Here is an 18,699-nt window from a genome sequence, read left to right as displayed (position 1 = left end):
GGATGCGCCTGTCCCTCCAGTCAAAGACAGGAGAAGGGCAGACAAGCTTTATTCTGGCCTCCCCGTCCCACAGCCACCAGCAGAGGGTGGACAGGCTGCAGGGGTCCTGGGACACAGCCATGTACGGAAGTGGCTTGTGGCCATCATCCTGGGGCGGTCTGGGGCCCGACTGAGCCTGGGCAGGCGGAATCCGCCAGGATTCCCGGTCTCTGTGGGCGCGGATGTTCAGGGGCTTGAGGCAGAAAGTGGCCGATTCCATCCCGCGGACTTGAGGTTGATGGACGTACACTTGGGAGGTGCGATGTGAGGGTGAGTGGGGTCAGTGACTTGGACGCCCGGACGGGGGGGTGCTGTGGCCTGGGCCGAGCAGGGGTGCAGGTAGTTTTCCGACAAAGATGATTCCAGAGGGGGAAAGTGGGATGGTCACCAGGAGACCAGTGAGGACAGGGCAGAGTAAAAAAGTCTCGCACACACCCCAGACACAGATGCACACGCACACACACGGACGCACGGGGTAGGCCCCAGTCCCTCACATGACGCTCTGCCGGCCCCCGGCCCCCTCAAACTTGCCAGAGGCGCCGCCCCGGCTGAAGTCAATGAAGATCCCCTCGGAGTCCGAGTCCGCGGACTCCAGGATCTGGTCCACCAGGTTCTCGGGGCTGGAGGTGGGAGGGGAGCTGTGGGTGGGGTCCAGGCCCTGCTCGGCAGCCTGGGCCGGGGGGTACAGTCTGCTGGGGCAGGGCCCCGAGTAGGGGGCTGCGTCGGCAAAGCCCTGGGGCTCGGGACAGGACGTCATCTCAGAGACGGAGTGCCTGCGGATGCCCGCGCTGCTGCCCGCCGCCCCCTCGGCCTCGTGCTCGGCCACGGGGTTCAGCAGCGGCGTGTTGTAGCTCTTGGAACGCACCACGGGGTTCTTGGCCAGGACGTCCCCTGAGCGCGAACGGCGCAGAAGGCGCTTCTCTGCCGAGAGGAGACACGGGGCGAGGTGTCACGGGCGCGCGGAGGTACAGGTCCTGCGGGTGCCCCTCCATAGCCGCTGCCTGCTTGCTCCTGTGACCTTAGCCAACCCAGGGCACCCGTGTTCCAGGCCCTCCCTCAGGCCAGAGGCTGCCTGGTGAGCGCCCACTGTGCGCCCAGCTCTGCATGAAGGGAGAAGGTAAACCCAAACCAAACTCGTTGCCGTCGAGTCGATTCCGACTCACAGCAACTCTACAGGACAGAACAGAACTGTCACATAGGGATTCCAAGGCTGTCATCTTTATGGGAGCAGATAGCCACATCTTTCTCCCACGGAGCAGCTAGTGAGTTCAAATCGCTGACCTTTTCGTTAGCGGTTGCATGCTTAACCACTGCGCCACCAGGGCTCCTTAGTGACAAGGTCTGGGGATGCAGACCCAGGCCCTGCCCCCCGTGGGGGTAGCTCGACTGGGTAGGGTGTGGCAGTGGCCGAGGGGGAGGGAGGGAAGCACCAGAGGGAGAAGAGGTGAGTGTCTTTGCCCCAGCTGAGACTAGGCCCCTCCCTCTGTGGCCTGGACGAGTCCTGTCTTCCGGGGTCCCAGCCTCTCCAGCTGCACTGGCGGGAGTGGCGCCAAGGTGTGAGCCTCCTTTCCCATCTCCATCCTGCCAGTCATTGCCTATGGGACCCCAGAAAGACACCCAACCTCTCTGCCTCAGTTTCCCTGGTATCCTAGTGTGGAGCAGGGGGGACAACCCCCAGGTGACCGACAGAGGAGGAGGGCAGATGAGGGCCCTTTGGTGTAAGGTGAGGCCTGAGGATTTTATCCTGACTGTGATGGAGCCCCTGGACATCCCAGCACGGGGAGACACGGCCTGGCAGCTCTAAACAGGTCTCCCCGGCTACTGCGGGGCGAGGGCAGAGGCAGGGAGACAGTGAGGAGGCCCTTCAGTGGTCCAGGAGGGCTCAGGCTAGGCAGGTGAGGGAGAAGGGTTCAGGCTCCTACCCAGGACCCTGCAGTTCCAAGCCGTGGCCACGAGGGGGCAGGGCTGTGGGTGGCAAGCGGTTCTGGGGCCTTTCCCAGCCTGGGAGCAGAGGGGCTCCAACACTCTCCTCTCTGGGGCTGTGGTCTTGTCCTGGGCCCCACGGAGACTGAGGGACACAGTGTTCTCCTCTGGCTGCGGGTCCTGCCTGCGCTAAGCCCAGTGGGCGGATGGGGTACCTACACTGAGGCACCACTCTGGCTGGGGGGCCACGTTTCCCCGTACGGCCCTCGTAGCTGTGGGGGACTCCGGGGCTCTGGCAGCCCTGACCACCGGCCCCCGGTGCTCCACGCACATCTCTACCCAAGCCTGGTTCCTCCCCGTCCGGCAGCTCAGCGGTCACTTCTGCAGGGAGGCCTCCCCTGGGCTCCCCACCTACCACCCTCAGGACACCCGGGCACCCTTCCTGCACAGACCACTTGGGAAGCATTACTGGTTGGTCCCCCTTGGGGTGAGCTCACGGGGTGGGGCTGGCTGGCCTTGGTCTCTGCTGAACCCCCAGTGCCAAGGAAGAGAGCTGACCCAACACGGGTGACCAAGCAATGCTGAATGAACTGTCAGATAAGCAATGATGTCTGGTCTCTGCTGGACACGCCAGGCAGCCCAGAGACGCCCGCCAGCCCCTTCCCATCTCTCCACGCCCAGCCCCGCAGACCACTGTGCTCCCCGAACGAGGAGCCAGCATTTCCTGGCCCCAGGGACTCTGCCCAGCCAAGTCCGCATTTGCTCGGATCTAGTGCAGGTAGCGGTAATGGGAGGTAGCGGGCCCCCGCAGGATTTCAGGGAAGTCTCCCATCACCATTCATGGTGTCTGCTCACCGGGTCCCCTCAGCCCTGGAAGGAGGAGTGCTCAGCCCCAGCACGCGACAGGGCAGGGTGGGGCTCAGGACAGGTTTGCTAAATGACTGAGAAAGCTAATTCTGAGTTTGATCTGGCTCAGCCAGGACTTTGTCGTGGGGCCCTGGGCAGGTTGCTTCCCCTCCCTGGGCCTCAGTTTGCCAATCTGTCACTGGAAGGGTTCGCCCACCTCCCCCCCACACCCTGAACAGAGGCAAAGGGGGCTGGTGGTCACTGCAGAAAGGGCACCCCCATTCCAGGTGATGCTCTCACCCCACCCTGGCCCGGGGAGACCTACCCAGGATGCAGGCGTGTGTGAAGGAACCCTCGCTGGAATAGAGGCCGTAGGTGCCCAGGTAGGGTGACACCACCTTTTGGACCAGTGCCTCCAGCCGCAGGTAGTCCTCGGTCACGCCCCTGGACTCGTGCACCCCCTGCAGGAGGACAGAGGGGGTCAGGCACCCTCGGCCAGGCTGTCCCCTCCACAGCCAGCCTGTCCTCCACCTCCACAGCCGGCCCGCGCAGCCTGGGACCAGTGGGCTAAGTGGGAAGCTGCAGGACACACGATGGCCAACAGGTGGCAGCACCACCCTGCCAAGGAGCAGCCTGGCTTCCACCAGGCACTGGGGACACGGCAAACTTCATACAATTAAAGTGGGACCTTCTCAACCTCTAAGGAGTCCCTGGGTGGTGCAAAAAGTTCACACGCTCAGCTGCTAACCAAAAGGTCGGAGGTTCAAGGCCACCCAGAGGCACCTCGGAAGAAAGGACTGGTGATCTACTTCTGAAAACTCAGCCACTGAAAGCCCCACGGAGCCGAGGTGCAGAAGCTGCTTGCCTGAAGGCAGACAGGTGGAAAGTGGCAGCGCTGGGCTTCAAACCTGGGTCAGCCTGACTGCAAAGCCCATTCTGTGTGAAGGGTTCACAGCCACAGCCCCTGACCATCCAGCTGCTCTGCTGACTGTCCAGGAAAGACCTGGGCAGGCAAGGCACTGGGCAGGCAGCCCCTGGCTTCCATCCCTTCCGCGCTCTAGGGCTGGAGAAGCTGTTACGGTCTCTCTCTGTCCAGGGCCCCGCAGCCCAGCTCCCCCAGCTGAGGCTTTTCACAGAAGACCCAGCAGCCAGTGTAATTTGTGTGCCCCCAAATACATGTTGGAACCCTAACCCTTATACCTGTGGATGTGATCCCATTTGTTATGACAGTGAGGCCCCATCAGTATAGAGAGGCCCCTGGGTGGCACAGTTTGTGCTCTACTAACCAAAAGGTTGGTTCAAACCCACCCAGTGGCACCTTACAAGAAAGGTCTGTCTGGTGATCTGCTTCCGTAAAGATTACAGTCAAGAAAACTCTATGGAGCTCAGTTCTACTCTGTAACACACAGGGTCTCCATGAGAAGGAATCGACTTGACAAGCAGTGGTTTTTTCAAATCAGTGTAGGGTGGGTCCTAAACCTAATCACTTCTGAGTTATGAAAAGAGCAGAACAGAACAAAAGCAAGCACAAACATGAAGATCACCAAGGAACCCAGGAACGCTGGGGCTAGAGAAGCTGAGACAAAGACCTTCCCCTAGAGCTGACAGAGAGAGCCTTCCCCTGGAGCTGGCACCCTGAATTCAGACTCCCAGCCACCTAAACTGTGAGAAGATAAATTTATGTTCTTCAAAGCACCTACTTGTGGTATTTGTTACAGCAGCACTAGGAGACTAAGACGGACAGGTACTAGAACATCACCCAGGCCCTTTGTCCAGCCCCTGCCCACGGGGCCAACCTGTGGGGCCCTGCACACTCCTGGGCTCCCCATGGATCAGGCTGAGGCTAGGCGTCTCCTGAACCTCATCTTCATCCAGGTCCTGCCCCCCTTGCTTTGCTCTCTCCCGGTTTCTCCTCATGTCCTCAGCTGAGGCTCTGCCCCCAGGGAGCCTGACTTCCTGCCCCCTGACCTCCCAGGTACCCCCTCACCTGCAGCACCAGCAGCATCTGTACAATGGCAGGTGGCACGCGGGCATGGGTGCGGGCCAGTGCATCTTCCAGCTTCACGCTGAGTGTGATGGTGTTCCGGAAGTGCAGCAGGGCCAGCTGGCGCACCGAAGGCTCCTTGCCCTGTGGACACAGGATGCAGTGCCCCACCCCAATGTTGTCATGAGTGGGTGAGGGGTTTACATTAACCTCACCCCAAGAATTTTGTCTTTGACCTTGGTTCCTGAGACATAATCTCTAAAAAAGCCTTGGAATTTAAGTGTCTTTGGTAAGGACTCTAAACCACACCTAACTGACAGGTTGAGTGAGGCGATGAGGTAAGCCGGGGTGAGGGCTGGCCAGGCCGGAAAGACCACCTTCCACCTCATGGTATTGACTGACCTCAGGAAGAAGGGGCTGGAGGCTGAGAGACATCCGGTCAAGGCTCTGGACATGGAAGCACCCTGGGCTTCCTGGTTGGTGATAGACATCAATGCAGAGGGCAGCGTGTCCCTTTTTGGGACTTGGAAGCTCCACACAGGGAACCCTCCTAGACCTCACCCTACGTGTCTCTTCATTTGTGCCCTTTTCCCTACAGTAAAACTGCTACAGCGCACATAACGCTTTCCATGAGTTCTGTGGGTTGTTCTAGCAAGTTATCAAACCCGACGGAGAAGTGGGAGCCAGCAGGTCAGAAGTGAGGGACCCAGGAGGCCCCTCAAGTTTGCAGCTGGCATCCGGAGGGGTAGAGGGAACCCCTGAACTTGTAGCCAGCAGGTCAGAAGCGAGAGTGTCGTGGGAACCCCCAAGCTTGCGGCTGGCGTCTGAGGTCTTGGGCTGACCTGGCAGTCCAGAGGACTGTGTCCTTCAGCTCATGAAGCCTGACCTCGCTCTGGGTAGACGGGGTAAGGGGAGGAAGTGCTGAACTGAACAGAGAAGTGTGAAGTGGGGATGCATGCTGTTCATCATCCTAACCGCGGGCCTCGTTCCTCCTTCTCCCCGCCCCAGCTCTAGGGGGGGCACACAGGGGAATGGACTTGCTGACCCTCGGGCTCCCTCCACCCCCTCGTTCTTCATCCCCAGATGACCCCTGACCCAAGGACAGATTGCAGTACTGCTTCCTGGGTTAGTATCACACACAGAGCGTCTACTGTGTGCCGGGCCGGGGCTTACTGCTTGGGCTTCACAGGGCCGTGAGAGGGAGCTGTCCTTGTTTCTGTTTTGTAGGTATGGGAGCGGGCAGAGACGGCCAGTGACGCGCAAGGCTCGGACACACAGGAATGGCCGAGCAGGGGACAGCAGCTCTGCCTCCTTCCCAGGAGTGAGGCCAGGGGGGGTCGCTGCCCCCTGGGGTCCCACACCGCGTGGGGCGGGCCTGCTCCCCTCGCCACGGGGGCTCTCACCTGTACGGGGTAGAAGATGGCCTGGAGCATAGGCAACACGTCACTGAAAAAGAAGTCCCACGTCTCCGCCAGCGAGTCCAGCAGCTTCTGTCCTGTGGGCACAGACAGCCGTCACCAAGCGGCTCTCGCAGATGCTGTCAGCTCACCGAGAACCTGGAACTATCTCGCTCGCCGGAAGGAGGGCCCAGGAGCTGAGGGCCCGGGTTCTGAGCCTAGAGGCACCTGCCCGAGGCTGACTTCCGGCTCTGTCACCTGGGCCAGCTACTTAGTCTCGCCGTGCCTCAGTCTCCCCATTTGTGAAATGGGACAGTAACAGGGCCAACCTCCCAAGAGACGAGACCAGGGCCCAGGGCCTGGTGAGGGTGAGGCCTGGTAAATGCCACCTGCTGGTGCCCATTCCCTCAGCAGATACGTCCTGAACTAGAGTCTCAGCTCACATTCTGGCTCATCCAGTCCTCTTGACGACCCTGCCAAGCAGTCGGCGAATCCAGCCACCCACCCAGGCACGCACTCATCCCTCCATCCACTCAGAATTCATCCATCCAGCCACCCACCCTCCCATCCATTCACCCACCCACCATCTATCCATCCATCATCCAGCCACCCACCCTTGCATCCATTCACCCACTCACCCACCATCCATCCAACCATCCACTGGCCTATCCACCTACCCACCCAAGCACCCACAACCATCTATCTGTCCGTCATCCATCCAGCCACCCACCCACCATCTATCCATCCATCCATTCACCCACCATCTATCCATCCATTCAGCCACCCTCTCATCCATTCACCCACCCACTATCCATCATCCATCCAGCCACCCACCCACCCACCATCTATCCATCCATCATCCATCTAGCCACCCACCCTCCCATCCGTTCACCCACTCACCATCTATCCATCCATCATCCAGCCGGCCACCCATGTACCCATTCATCCATCCATCTACCCACCATTTGTCTATCCATTCATCCACCTGCCAATCCACCCACCCACCGAAGCACCCATCCACCAACCCATCCACCTTCTCTAACCCCTTCCTTCCACCCACCTGTCCAGCCATCTGTTCGCCCAGTCCAACAAACATTGACAGAGCCCTACTCTGTGCCAGGCCCGACACTGGGACCTGGACACCCAGTGCAGCCCCAAGCAGCCCCAGTCCCACCATGTGACAGGGAAGCAGGACACTGATCAGAAATACGAGGACAATGCCCCACTGAGCAGATGAAGGAGTGGAGAGGAGGGGAGTGCCCATGGTTATGCATCCTGGGGACAGCCTCGGTACAGTTCCAGGTTGTCTGCTCCATCCCAGAGGCCCAGGCAGCCAGGGAGACCTCTTATAACAGCAGCAAGGTGTCCAAGGTAGGAGAGGTAGGGGGAATCGAGCAGGGAAGACTTCCTGGAGGAGATGCTGGTCCAAGCCAGATTTAGGAGGAGGAGTTGGCCCTGTTGACTGCGAGGGTGTGGGACAAGCTCTGAGCACATCTCTGCCACTGGGGGAAGGAGGGGTTCTGTGTTCATGATGGGGGCCCTTGGAGAACGGGGGAAGCTGAGGGGTCCCAAAGCCAGCTCTGGGCTCCACCAGGAGGCTCCTGCTCCCTGGCCTTTCTGCCTGGACCGAGGAGCTGGGATGCAGGGCTGCTGGGTCTGGGTAGAGCAGGTCTGTGTCCCCATGAGCCCCCAAGGCCTCTGCTGCTTGGCAGACCCCCACCCGGAGGGCCTACATGCAGTCGGCTGGAGAAAACCTGGGCATTGATGGAGTCAGCGAGCGAAGCGGGGAAAATGCGCTGGGTGGAAACTGAGTGCTGGCTGGCATCCAGACCACTGCTGAGGCCAGGGGCCACCTTGAGGTTTCCATGGGGACGAGAGGCCAGACAGGACCTTTGCCTCCTCTCCCACTCTCGCTAGGACCTGTGCTGGGGCCCTAGAGGGGGCTGGCCGCGAGCAGCACCGAGGCTGTCCAGCCTGCGTCCCACCCTCGGCCTGGCCTCCCGAGTGGCCCACACCTGGCTCCGCACGGACTGGCCGCAGGAATGCCCGGCAGGCAGACGCTCACTGCCCTGCAGGGATCTGCGTGCACAAAGGCCCCTTCAGTCCCTGCCGTCTTCGGGCAGGGAGAAAGGCGCCTCAGTCCTTGAGTGGCCGTGGGGTGGCTCTGGGCACTGGCCAGGCCACGGCTGCTGAGCGGGCTGTTCTCCAGCCCCCGGGGCAGAAACGCAGGGTGGAGAGCAGATGTTGTAAAACGCCACCTCGGGCCCAGCCCGAGCCACGCACTGGCCATGAGGCCAGCAGGACAGCCTCCGTCCCAAGCTAGCTGCTCTGCTGGGGACTGTGGTGTGGGGGTACCTGGCGGGCGGCGGGTTGTCAGTGGTTACTGAGCTGGAGAGCACGGGGTGGAAGCTCAGATCTGCCCTGCACTGCAGGACCCCTGGTGGGCTCGCTGACCTGAGCCTCAGTGTTGCCCTCTGTGAAATGGGCCACACGAGAAGGTCCCCATGCGGGTAGGGGTGGAGCTGCTGCACAGGGAGTGCTTAGTAAGTCCATACAGTGCTGCTGGGTGGACGCGTGCGTGCCCCTTCCTGGCTCATGTCCAGGGGGCGGCAGACGGCAACGCCCAGCAGGCACCAGTTCAGGTGGGCCGGCCATCACGTTGGGCCACACCCGGGAGTGGGTCTGTCAATCTGTCTGTCTCTCTTCCTTGTATTCAGTCCGGGCCTGTTGAGGGCTGATGTGTACATCCTGGGTGCAGTGGGAGCCAGCCCAGTCCTAGCCCCCAGCCTTACAGCCCACAGTGGGCAGACCCCAGACATGGACAACGATGATGCAAGATGCCCCAGCAGGTCTGCAAGGGGACACGACCAGGGCGGGGGCAGCCGGGGTGACGCACAGGCCACGTACGCGGAGGGGCTGGCGCCCAGACCTGGGGCCCCCTGACCTAAGCCCAGCTTAGCTCCCAGCTGGGAGAGCAGCCAGGGCCCAGGGCCGGCAGAGACCACGCCATCCCCTCCCTCATAGCTCCGGAGAGAGACTGGCTGCTAAGAAGGGACCCTGGCTGTAGTGGGCTGGTCCCCGGAAGCTGTCTTCCCGGGGTCCCCAGGCCACATTCTTGGTTGCAGTTCACCTTCCTGGCAGGACGCCTGTCCACCCTAAGGCTGCCTCTCTGTGCCTCCCGTTTCCAGGGATCTCTCTGCTTGGGAGCTGAGTCCAAGGCCTTGCGGTGGGTGGGAGAAGGGGCAGGCCCGCCTACCCTGTGCCTGAGCCACTGCCCACTCCTTCCAGCCGAGCCACAGGCTGAGGACATGGACGGCCACAGGGAGCCATCTCAAGCTGACAGAGCCTGGAGCTTCCAGTGGGACCCCAACTAGAGGGGGAGGAGGAAGGGGATCTCCGAGTCCACACTTCAGGGTGCAATGGTGGCTGCTATCCCCACTGCATGGGAGCTGAAGAGGCCAGACATCCATCTGAACACACCTCTTCCAAGCAGCCCTCCCTGACTGCCAGGCTGGAATTAACCTTTCCTTCCCTAGGGCTTCTCTCTACCATGACATTATCGCACTGTACTGTCACCATTTGGTCCCTGTCTGTGTCCCCAGCTTGGCTGTGAGCCCCTCCAGGGCAGGGCCTGCTATCCTGTCTTTGGGTCCCCTGGGGCCACCTGGCGCCTGACAAATAGTGAGCACTCAGGGAGTCTGTGCTGAGCGTGTGGATGGGGCCTGGCCAGCCCTACAGTGTTAGGATGAGGCCACTGAACTGGACAGGGGAAAGGACCCTGGGCAGGGCTTCTGACCCTGGCCTGGGCTCCATCCCTGCAGGCGGTTGACGGGCTGGCGAGACAGAGGGCATTGTTGGCCCCTGGGTGGCCCAGCGGGCACGGATGCTGCAGGCAGCGCTCCACAGCCACACAAAGCTGCCATTCTCTGATGGCGCCCCGCACCCCGGGATGGCAGGGTAGACGTGTGGGCACCATCGGAATGTGCCAAGTCAGAAGTGGGCCGTAGGAGGGCTCCTTTGCCGGGCGCCACATCCTCACCACTCTGTCCCACCAGCCGGAGCGCTGCCCACTCCAGGAAGCAAGGCCCCCCCACCCCGGCTGGTTAGTCCTCAGGCTCCCGCCTCGTGAGCCCCGCCCGATGTGCGCTGCGCAAGACCAGCAGCAACTAGTTCACCGGGAGCACGTCAGGATCGTCCCAGGCCTCGGTCTATTCCTCTGTGAAATGGGCTAACAGCCCTTCCCCTCAGGCCAGAGGGAGCCCTCAGGAGGAAACAAGCAGAGCAGGGAGGTGCAGGGGGGGGGCTCGGAGCCGGCTGCCTTCATTTGCACCCGGCGCTGCGTGGCGCTTAGCTGCACCGTGCCTCGGTTTCCCCATACATGTGTTCAGTGGCAATAACAATGGGGGCCTCCTTCACAGGGTTGTTGGGGGACAGGTAAGTTAGTAGGTGTGAAACACTGAGTTTGGCACACCGTAAGCACACTCCCAGGGCCTGGTACACAGTAGGCCTTCAGCAAAGAGGGTCTGAGCTGAGTTCTCCCCATAATCCGCTCTCTCCCGATGCTGATCTACCTAGCAAGGAAGCGCACACAAGCCTCTTGGACACTGGGGGCCCCAGAGAGCAGGGACTGCTGACCCCAAGCCAGGCAAGGAGGCCACTAGGACCCCCTGGGCCTCTAGGAGGGCAAAGGGCGTGGGCTCAGGAGTCAGGCAGACATGGGTTCGAGTCCCGCCTCCCCACTTTGCAATGTGACCACAGGTAGATCACCTGCTATCACCACGCCTGTCCTCAGCTCTGAAACGGGGACCCTGAGGTCTGATAGGGTGGGTGAGAGAAAAGAAAAAACTCACCTACAACGCGCAGCGCTGAGCCTTTGGGCTCCAGACCCCAGCTCAGCTGCTCCCCCTCAGTACCCACTCCCTCCCCACGCACCCTCTCCCCAGCCTCAGCCATGCCCACCCCCTCACACCGCCCCTCCTCATCCAGCTGGACTTATCAACCATCCTGACAAAGTCCCCTCTGGGCGTGCTGGAGGTCTTTTTGAATCTTGGTTTTAAGATTCAACAAGCCAGCCACAAGGTCCAGCTTCAGGTCACCATCGAGGTGTCTGTGAACACAGAGTTGGTGCCTGTAACACAGAGGTGCTCACAGTGTGGTGTGGAGGTCCCTGAGAGCCTTTTGGGGCGGGGGGTTCCAGAGATCAAAACTGTTTCCATTTGCCTTTCTTACTCTTAATGTCTCATGAGGGCACAGTGGAATTTTCCAGAAAATACATGCTCTGTGATCAGGTATGTCATCGCTCCGACAGATAACAGAATGTGCATGCTCGTGGGATCTTCTGTTTTTTAGAATTTTCTATGGCAAGCTCTTTGGGGGTCCTCATACTGTTTAAGGGTGTAAAGCGATCTTGCGACCCAAACATTTCAGAACTGCCACTTTAATGCATTAGCACCGTTGGTGGATCGGCCTTCAAGCAGCTGCAGATACACATCTCTCAGGCCAGGTCTCTGCGCTTTCCCTACAATCCTGTCAGGAGCCTCTACCTGTGTGGGCCCCAGGGGCTGGCCTGGCTTCTGCCCACTTCGGGCCTGGCTCCCCAGCATCCCAGGGAGACTGTAAGCATTCCAAGGTTCTTCCAACGTGTGTCCTTCCTGCCGACTTGGCCAGACACTGTTTCTGTTGCTTGCCGCCAAAGAACGCTAACTGACTTAGCTCCAAAACCGGGCAGGGGGCTCCTGGTGGATGTGCCCTGGTGGACGAGCCAGCTCCCGGCCCCCCGCTGTTCCTGCTCTGAGGACAGAGGTGCCATCCTGCCAGCTAACCACTCCAGAACTCAGCCCAGAAATGACTTGCAGCCACACCCTGTGCCTCGTGGACTCTTCCTCCTTCTCCCATGTGAAAGGCAGGGCAAACTCTGCCCTGAGCCAGTTCCCGGCAGGCCCTCAAAGACCCTGCCAGGGCTTCTGCCAGGCCGTTGGAATGGGAATCACTCTACCGGGTAGCGAGGTGAAGCAGGGCCTCCTCATCAACGCCATGGCCCTACTGGGCCCTACCAGTTGGCGGGCAGACGTGCTCCCTGACATGGTCTCCTCCTGGGTACGGATCTGGGCCCTGCCTGCCCCTGCAGTCCCATTTCCGGCACCTTCCATGCCGTCCTGACCGTGAGAGCCATACCTGCCACCCAGAGCTGCAAGGGCCCAAGAACGGCCCAGCAGTCACCGTGACAGCCACCAGGCGCGCCTGCTGTGCACTGCCCCCCGGCACCCATCTGACGTCCCCACAGCACAGTGGCCCAGCACGCGGTCCCGGCCCCATCGCCAGACTCACCCTCATAGAAGCGGATCTTGTCCCGAAGGATCACCATGCCTTTTGTCAGCAGCTGGTTCTGCAAGATGAGCACGGATGCCATCACTGTCGGTGGGCGGGATCCCGGAGCCCTTCCAGGGAGGGGAAGGGACTTGCCGAGGACCCTCAGCCTGCCCGGGGACCACGCCAACACCTGACCCCACCTGTGTTGTCAGGGGACGGGAGGTGGCTGCAGGGACGTCCCCCGAGAGACAGGCCGAGCCTGAGGTTCCTTGTGCCGTGTGTCCCAGAGACAAAGGGCTTACGAAGTGGGAGGTGGTCCGTTTAGCGCAGGCTCGGCCGGTGAATTACCACCAGGAACGGGAGGCTCACAGCCCAGACCCTGCCCACAGCTGCCCTGGGCATCTGGCTGAGAACACACCACGTGGTCTCAGTGCTGCTCACGACAGCCCTCAGCGATGAACGGGTAAAGAACACGTTGTGTGTGCGTGTGTTGTTGTGGTTACGTGCCTTGCGGTCGATTCCCGCTCACAGCAACCCCATGTGTGATGGAACAGAACTGCCCTATAGGGTCTTCTAGGCTGTAATCTTTCTCCCACAGAGCCACTGGGTGGGTTCAAACCACCAACCTTTCAATCAGCAGTTGAGCACTTAACTGCTGCACCACCAGGGCTCCTTGTATTTGCATACAGTGGACTATTCCTCAGTCGTAAAAAGGAATGAAGTCCTGATACACGGGACGACATGGATGAGCCTTGAAAACATTACCCCAAGTGAAAGCCAGACACAAAAGCTCACGCGTTCTATGATTCCAAAAAACCAAACCCAACCCACCGCCATCGAGTTGATTCTGACTCACAGCGACCCTGCAGGACAGAGTAGAACTGCCCTATGAGGTTTCCAAGGAGCGGCTGGTGGATTCGAACTCCCAACCTTTTGGTCAGCAGCTGAACACTTAGCCGCTGTGCCACCTGGGCTCGTCTAGGATCCCCTCTATATGAAACATCCAGAACACGCAAAGCCATAGCAATAGAAACGCGGTCAGAGGTTTCCAGGGGGTGGGGGGAGGGGGACGGACAGTGACTGCTAACAGGTGCAGGGTTTCTTCTAGGGTGACGGAGATGTTCTGGAACATTCTGGAATTAGATAGTGATGATGGTGGCACAATCTCGGGAATATAGTAAAAACCACTGAATTGTGTATTTTAGATGGATGGATTGTATGTCACATGAATTACGTATCTCAGGAAAGCTGTTGTATTAAAACGGCAACCACAACACACAAACCCACACGCAGTGAGGAACCACGTGCCGTCCTCATCCAGCCCTGGGCCGGGCGGGCCGTCGCTCTGGACCTGCACAGACACCCCTGATGGACGGGGCCCTGAGGGCCTGCACTGCCCCAAGGAGCTGCATGAGCACTGGGCCAGGAGCTGCTCGCTGCCCCTCGGGCTGTGTGACCTCAGGCAGGCTGTGGGCTCTCTCTGTCCCGTTTCCCGAGGGTCAATCGGCTGTGTGGGCTGGTCGGCCCGATGGGGGCAGAGCCGGCACTGGGCGCCTCGGTTGCTGCTGATACCACGAGGGTCAGGAGGGTCCAAATGCGGACACCCGGGTCATGACCTGGTATTCTGGGAGGGAGTGGACAAGTAATAACAAAACGGACAGCGAGTCCCCACACTGGCCAGGCACAGCGCTATGACTTTTCCATCTTCACAAGAAGCCATGTTGGCCAGGCGGGGAAACCAAGTCACAGTGAGGTGGGGTCCTCGGAACCCAGGCAGGCAAGGTAGAGCTGCCGCCAGGGTTGGTCGCCCTGCCTCCTCTGGCCCTCTCAGGAAGCAAGCTCGGCCCAGCTGGAGAGCAGGACCACCCACCTGCAGGTACTCGGTGAAGAAGGACCCCAGCTCCGTCTTCAGCAGCTGCCTGTGGGAGGAGAGGGGGACGAGAGGGAGAGAGGGCAGGAGTCAGAGAACACAGGTGTTGGCGGGGCGGGACCCTGGGGGCTGCGCAGTCCACAGTCTTGGTTCATCAAGTACACCCCCTACCCATTGCACACAGGAGGACGTTGGGGGCCCCCAGGGCAAAGCGAGGGCCACTGCATCTCACGCTTTCTCAGGGAGACACCTGGGGGGGCTGGGCCTCCAGCACCCAGGTCGGCTCCCTGCTTCTACCCGCCAAACCCAAGCCAGGTAGGACTCCACGCCCACTCTCCCTCTGGGTTTACATGTGTGTCCCTGCTCGGGATTGAAGTGTGTGTCTTCCACGATACACACTGGAATCCTCAAACTGCGGATGCAATCCCATTTGGACACTGGGTTTTCTTTGTTATGTTATGTTAATGCAGGGTTGGTCCCAAACCAAAAGCAGATTAGACATGGAGGCACGTGAGCTGATACACACACACGTGCATGCTGGGAAGACAGACGCTGCGTGAGGATCGTGTACAAGCCCAGGAACCAAAGAATGCCTGAGCCACCTACTGGGAAGGAACCGACCCAGCCGAGACCCTGATTTGGACTTCTAGCCCCCAGAACTGTGACGCAATAAATTTCTCTCGTTTCAAGCAGCCCACCTGGAGCATCTCTGTTACAGCAGCAAGAGGAAGCTAAGACATTCTACCTTGCTCTGCTCTCGAGAATCTCATTCAATCTTCACTGAGCCAATGGCAGGCATTATGACTCTCCTTTTGCAGGTGAGGCAGGAGAGGCTCAGAGAGGTCAAGCGACTTGTCCAAGGCCACACAGGACACATCAGAGTTAGGATCTGAACCTCGTCCTCTGCACACCACCTCCAGGGGCTGACAGAATGGTGAGTGTCTGTTTCATGCCAACCACAGACTGAAGACACTCGGCCACAGTCAACGTTGAGGCCCAAGAGTCATCTCACCAACAGTCCTTATGTTCTAGACAAATGCAGTGGTTAAGCGCTCGGCTGCTGACTGAAAGGGTGGCAGTTTGAACCCGCCAGCTGCTCCTCGGGGGAAAGATGTGGCAATCTGCTTCTGTAAAGATTTACAGCCTTGGAAACCCTGTGGGGCAGTTCTACTCTGTCCTATAGGGTTGCTATGAGTTAGAAATCAACTCCACGGCAGTGGGTATTCCCATCAGAAGGAGCCCTGTGGTGCAATGGTTAAAGCGCTCAGCTGCTAATCAAAAGGTCAATGGTTCCAACCCACCAGCAGCTCCTTGAGAGAAAAGACCAGGTGATCTGCTTCCGTAAAGATTTCAGCCTAGGAAACCCCATGGTGCAGTTCTACTCTGTCATATAGGGTCGCTGTGACAATTCCCATCAGGAGCTCCGGGTTAACTGCTCGACTACTAGCCTAAAGGTTCGAGGTTCAAACCTACTCAGAGGTGCCTAGGAAGAAAGGCCTGGTGATCTGCTTCTGAAAGGTCACAGCCTTGAAAACCCTGTGGAACACAGTTCTGCTCTGCACACGTGGGGTCACCTTGAGCTGGCACTGACTCCACAGCAGTTAACAACAGTTCAACAGGGGAACAGCTTTAGGCAATTCTGAACCCCAGGCAGCCCTCACTTTGCATGGTTCTAAGACGGATGGACTTCAGTTACCACGGTTTTGTCAAGTAACACTAGGAGTCCCTGGGTGCTGCAAACGGTGTGAGTCCAGCCAGAGGCAGCTTGGAAGAAAGGCTTGGCAACCTACTTCCAAAAAATCAGCCATTGAAAACCCTAAGAAGCGCAGTTCTACTGACACATGTGGGGTTGCCACGAGTCGGAATCGATTCAACGGCAACTGATTGGTGGTCGCAAATACCCTTTTATTCCTAACCTAAAAGGAAGAGGGGAAGGTTTGCCACCTACTTTTCCCAGAGTGCTGCAGGTCAGGGCTGGGAAGGAGAGCTGGAGAACGCCTCTCGGTCCTGTGCAGCTGTGTGACCCTGGGCAAATCTCCTGACCTCTCTGAGCGCCAGCTTCCTGGACCATGAAACAGCATTAACAAGCAGCTGGTCTCTCAGGTTCTTGTGGAGCCGCCACCGATGCCTGGCTCCCAGCGGCAGCTCCATGGGCTCGCAGCTGTCCCCGGATCCCCTTCCCATGTGCTCATTTCTCTGCCACCCACAGGAAATGAGGGGCCTCCGGACGGGCTGTGATTGCTTTTCCCGTCATTAGGCAGGTGGGCCCTTCCTCTTTAGCAGAATACATCTCCTTGGCGATGCTCAGCACAGCACACAATGTGGGCGTTACCTCGAGCCACTGTCACAGTCTGGCCCTGCTTCCCCTGAAAAACGCGGTGTGGGTGGCAGGCCTGCCCGGCCTAAAGCTGCGTAACCAGGGAGCAGTGCAGCCACTGGCCGAGGTCCCAGAGCAGTGTAGGAAACCAAGGCCTGGCGGTCACTGCCCCATCAGGCCTCGCTGTCCGGTGACTGGTGGTTGTTCATGGTGGAAACGCAGGCGTGCCTGCTGGTGAACTGGGGGCCTAGCTGCAGCCTCACCCTGGGCACAGCTCCCCTGCCCTCTGGGACCCAGGTGGGGAAGGGGTGGGTGGGGCACTCACCGGACACCCTCGTTGAGACTGAAGAGCTCCTGGTCGGGCAGCCCTTTGCGCTGGAAGACGGCAATCACCCCGTTGTGGATGCTGCGGGCAGAGAAGGAGGAGAGCTGCTGTCCACAGGCTTCCCTCCCTCCCCCCTAGCCCCACAAGCCCTGGAGGATGGCAATCACCCCCGTTGCGGATGCTGCGGGCAGAGAAGGAGGAGAGCTGCTGTCCACAGGCTCAGAGGCCCCCCAACCCCCATGGCGGCGATCACCCCATTGCGGATGCTGCGGGCAGAGAAGGAGGAGAGCTGCTGTCTACAGGCTCAGAGCCCCCCCACCCCCATGGTGGCGATCACCCCACTGCGGATGCTGCGGGCAGAGAAGGAGGAGAGCTGTCGTCCCAGGCTTCCCTCCCTCCCCCCTCGCCCCACAAGCACTGGAGGATGGTGATCACCCCCATTGTGGATGCTGCGGGCAGAGAAGGAGGACAGCTGCTGTCTGTAGGCCTGAGTCCCCCAACCCCCAGGCCCTGGAAAATGGTGATCACCCTGTTGTGGATGCTGGGGCAGAGAAGGAGAGCTGCCGTCCACAGGCTCAGAGTCCCCCCAAGACCCCAAAGGCGGTGATCACCCCATTGAGGATGCTGCGGGCAGAGAAGGAGGAGAGCTGCCTTCCCAGGCCTCCCTTCCGCGCCCCAGCCCCCCAGGCCCTGGAGGACTGCAATCACCCCTGTTATGGATGCTGTGGGCAGAGAAGGACAGCCGCCGTCCACAGGCCCCGAGCTCTCCCCGGCTCCCACATCCTGCTAGAGGAACAGAAATGGGCCCACTCAGCAGGAGCAGGGGGCCTGGCCCTCCTCTTACAAGGAGGCAGGATGGGACAGCAGGGTTGGCTGCCCTGTGTGACTCCATCCACACCCATCACCAACCCAAGATCCTGTGCCCCAGCTCCAGTCTCCCCCACGCCCCAGGCCTGCATCACCTCTGATCACCCCTCCCAGACGTCCTGTTCACCCCGCACCTGCTTGCAGCCAAACCTGGACCCGTCACTTTCCCTGTAAACTTGCTTCATCCCCATGTGCTTGAACATTCCCCCAGGCCAGAAACTAGGGGGGCACCCTCCACTGGCCTCCCCACAACATAGCCAAGTCTTGTGACTTGTGCCTTCTCAGCATCTCTGGACTCTGGTCACTTGACTTCCACCCTCCACCTCCATTCAAGCCTCCAGACTGCGGTGGTCAGCTCCTAACCACCCGGCTCCCAGGCTTCCCCCAGAGCCGTCGTCCACCCAGTGCCTGGCAGCTGCCCTGACTCTCACAACAGACCAGCTGTCACGCTTCCTTGGTGCAGAGGACAGCTGGCCACGTGCTGCTGTTCACTCCACGTATAGGCGGTGGCCACTGTGCTCCTGGTGCCCTTGTTGGCCTCATTAACTCCACTCTTCCCCGCTAGGGGAGCCCTGGTGGCGCACTGGTTAAGAGCTACGGCTGCTACCCAAAAGGTCGGCAGTTCGAATCCACCAGCTGCTCCTTGGAAACCCTATGGGGCAGTTCTACTCTGTCCTACGGGGTCACTATGAGTCAGAATTGACTTGACGGCAAGGGGTTTGGTCCCCATGAGGTGGACTGGCTGCCATTTTACAGATGAGGAAAGTGAGGCTCAGAGAGGCCACACCCCTGCCCCAGAGCACAGAGCCTGCAGTGTGGCCC

The 18,699-nt window shown here is 59.9% G+C and overlaps 1 protein-coding gene across 1 annotated transcript; it reads right to left on the bottom strand.

Annotated features, from left to right (window-relative positions):
• Positions 1 to 529: 529 nt before the first annotated feature.
• Positions 530 to 17,088, bottom strand: PRR5 (proline rich 5). The gene is made up of 7 exons (XM_004380000.1): positions 17,011 to 17,088; positions 14,369 to 14,417; positions 12,517 to 12,574; positions 6,196 to 6,287; positions 4,796 to 4,936; positions 3,134 to 3,269; positions 530 to 960 (listed from the first exon to the last, which is right to left on the bottom strand). The coding sequence occupies exons 3-7, from the start codon at positions 12,551 to 12,553 to the stop codon at positions 530 to 532; spliced, it is 837 nt and encodes a 278-aa protein (XP_004380057.1). The 5' UTR covers positions 12,554 to 12,574; positions 14,369 to 14,417; positions 17,011 to 17,088.
• Between the last annotated feature and the right edge of the window lie 1,611 nt (positions 17,089 to 18,699).

The sequence above is a fragment of the Trichechus manatus genome, unplaced genomic scaffold (assembly GCF_000243295.1).
Source record: "Trichechus manatus latirostris isolate Lorelei unplaced genomic scaffold, TriManLat1.0 scaffold00069, whole genome shotgun sequence".
Lineage (NCBI taxonomy): Eukaryota > Metazoa > Chordata > Mammalia > Sirenia > Trichechidae > Trichechus > Trichechus manatus.
This window is presented reverse-complemented; position numbering and strand designations above follow the sequence as displayed.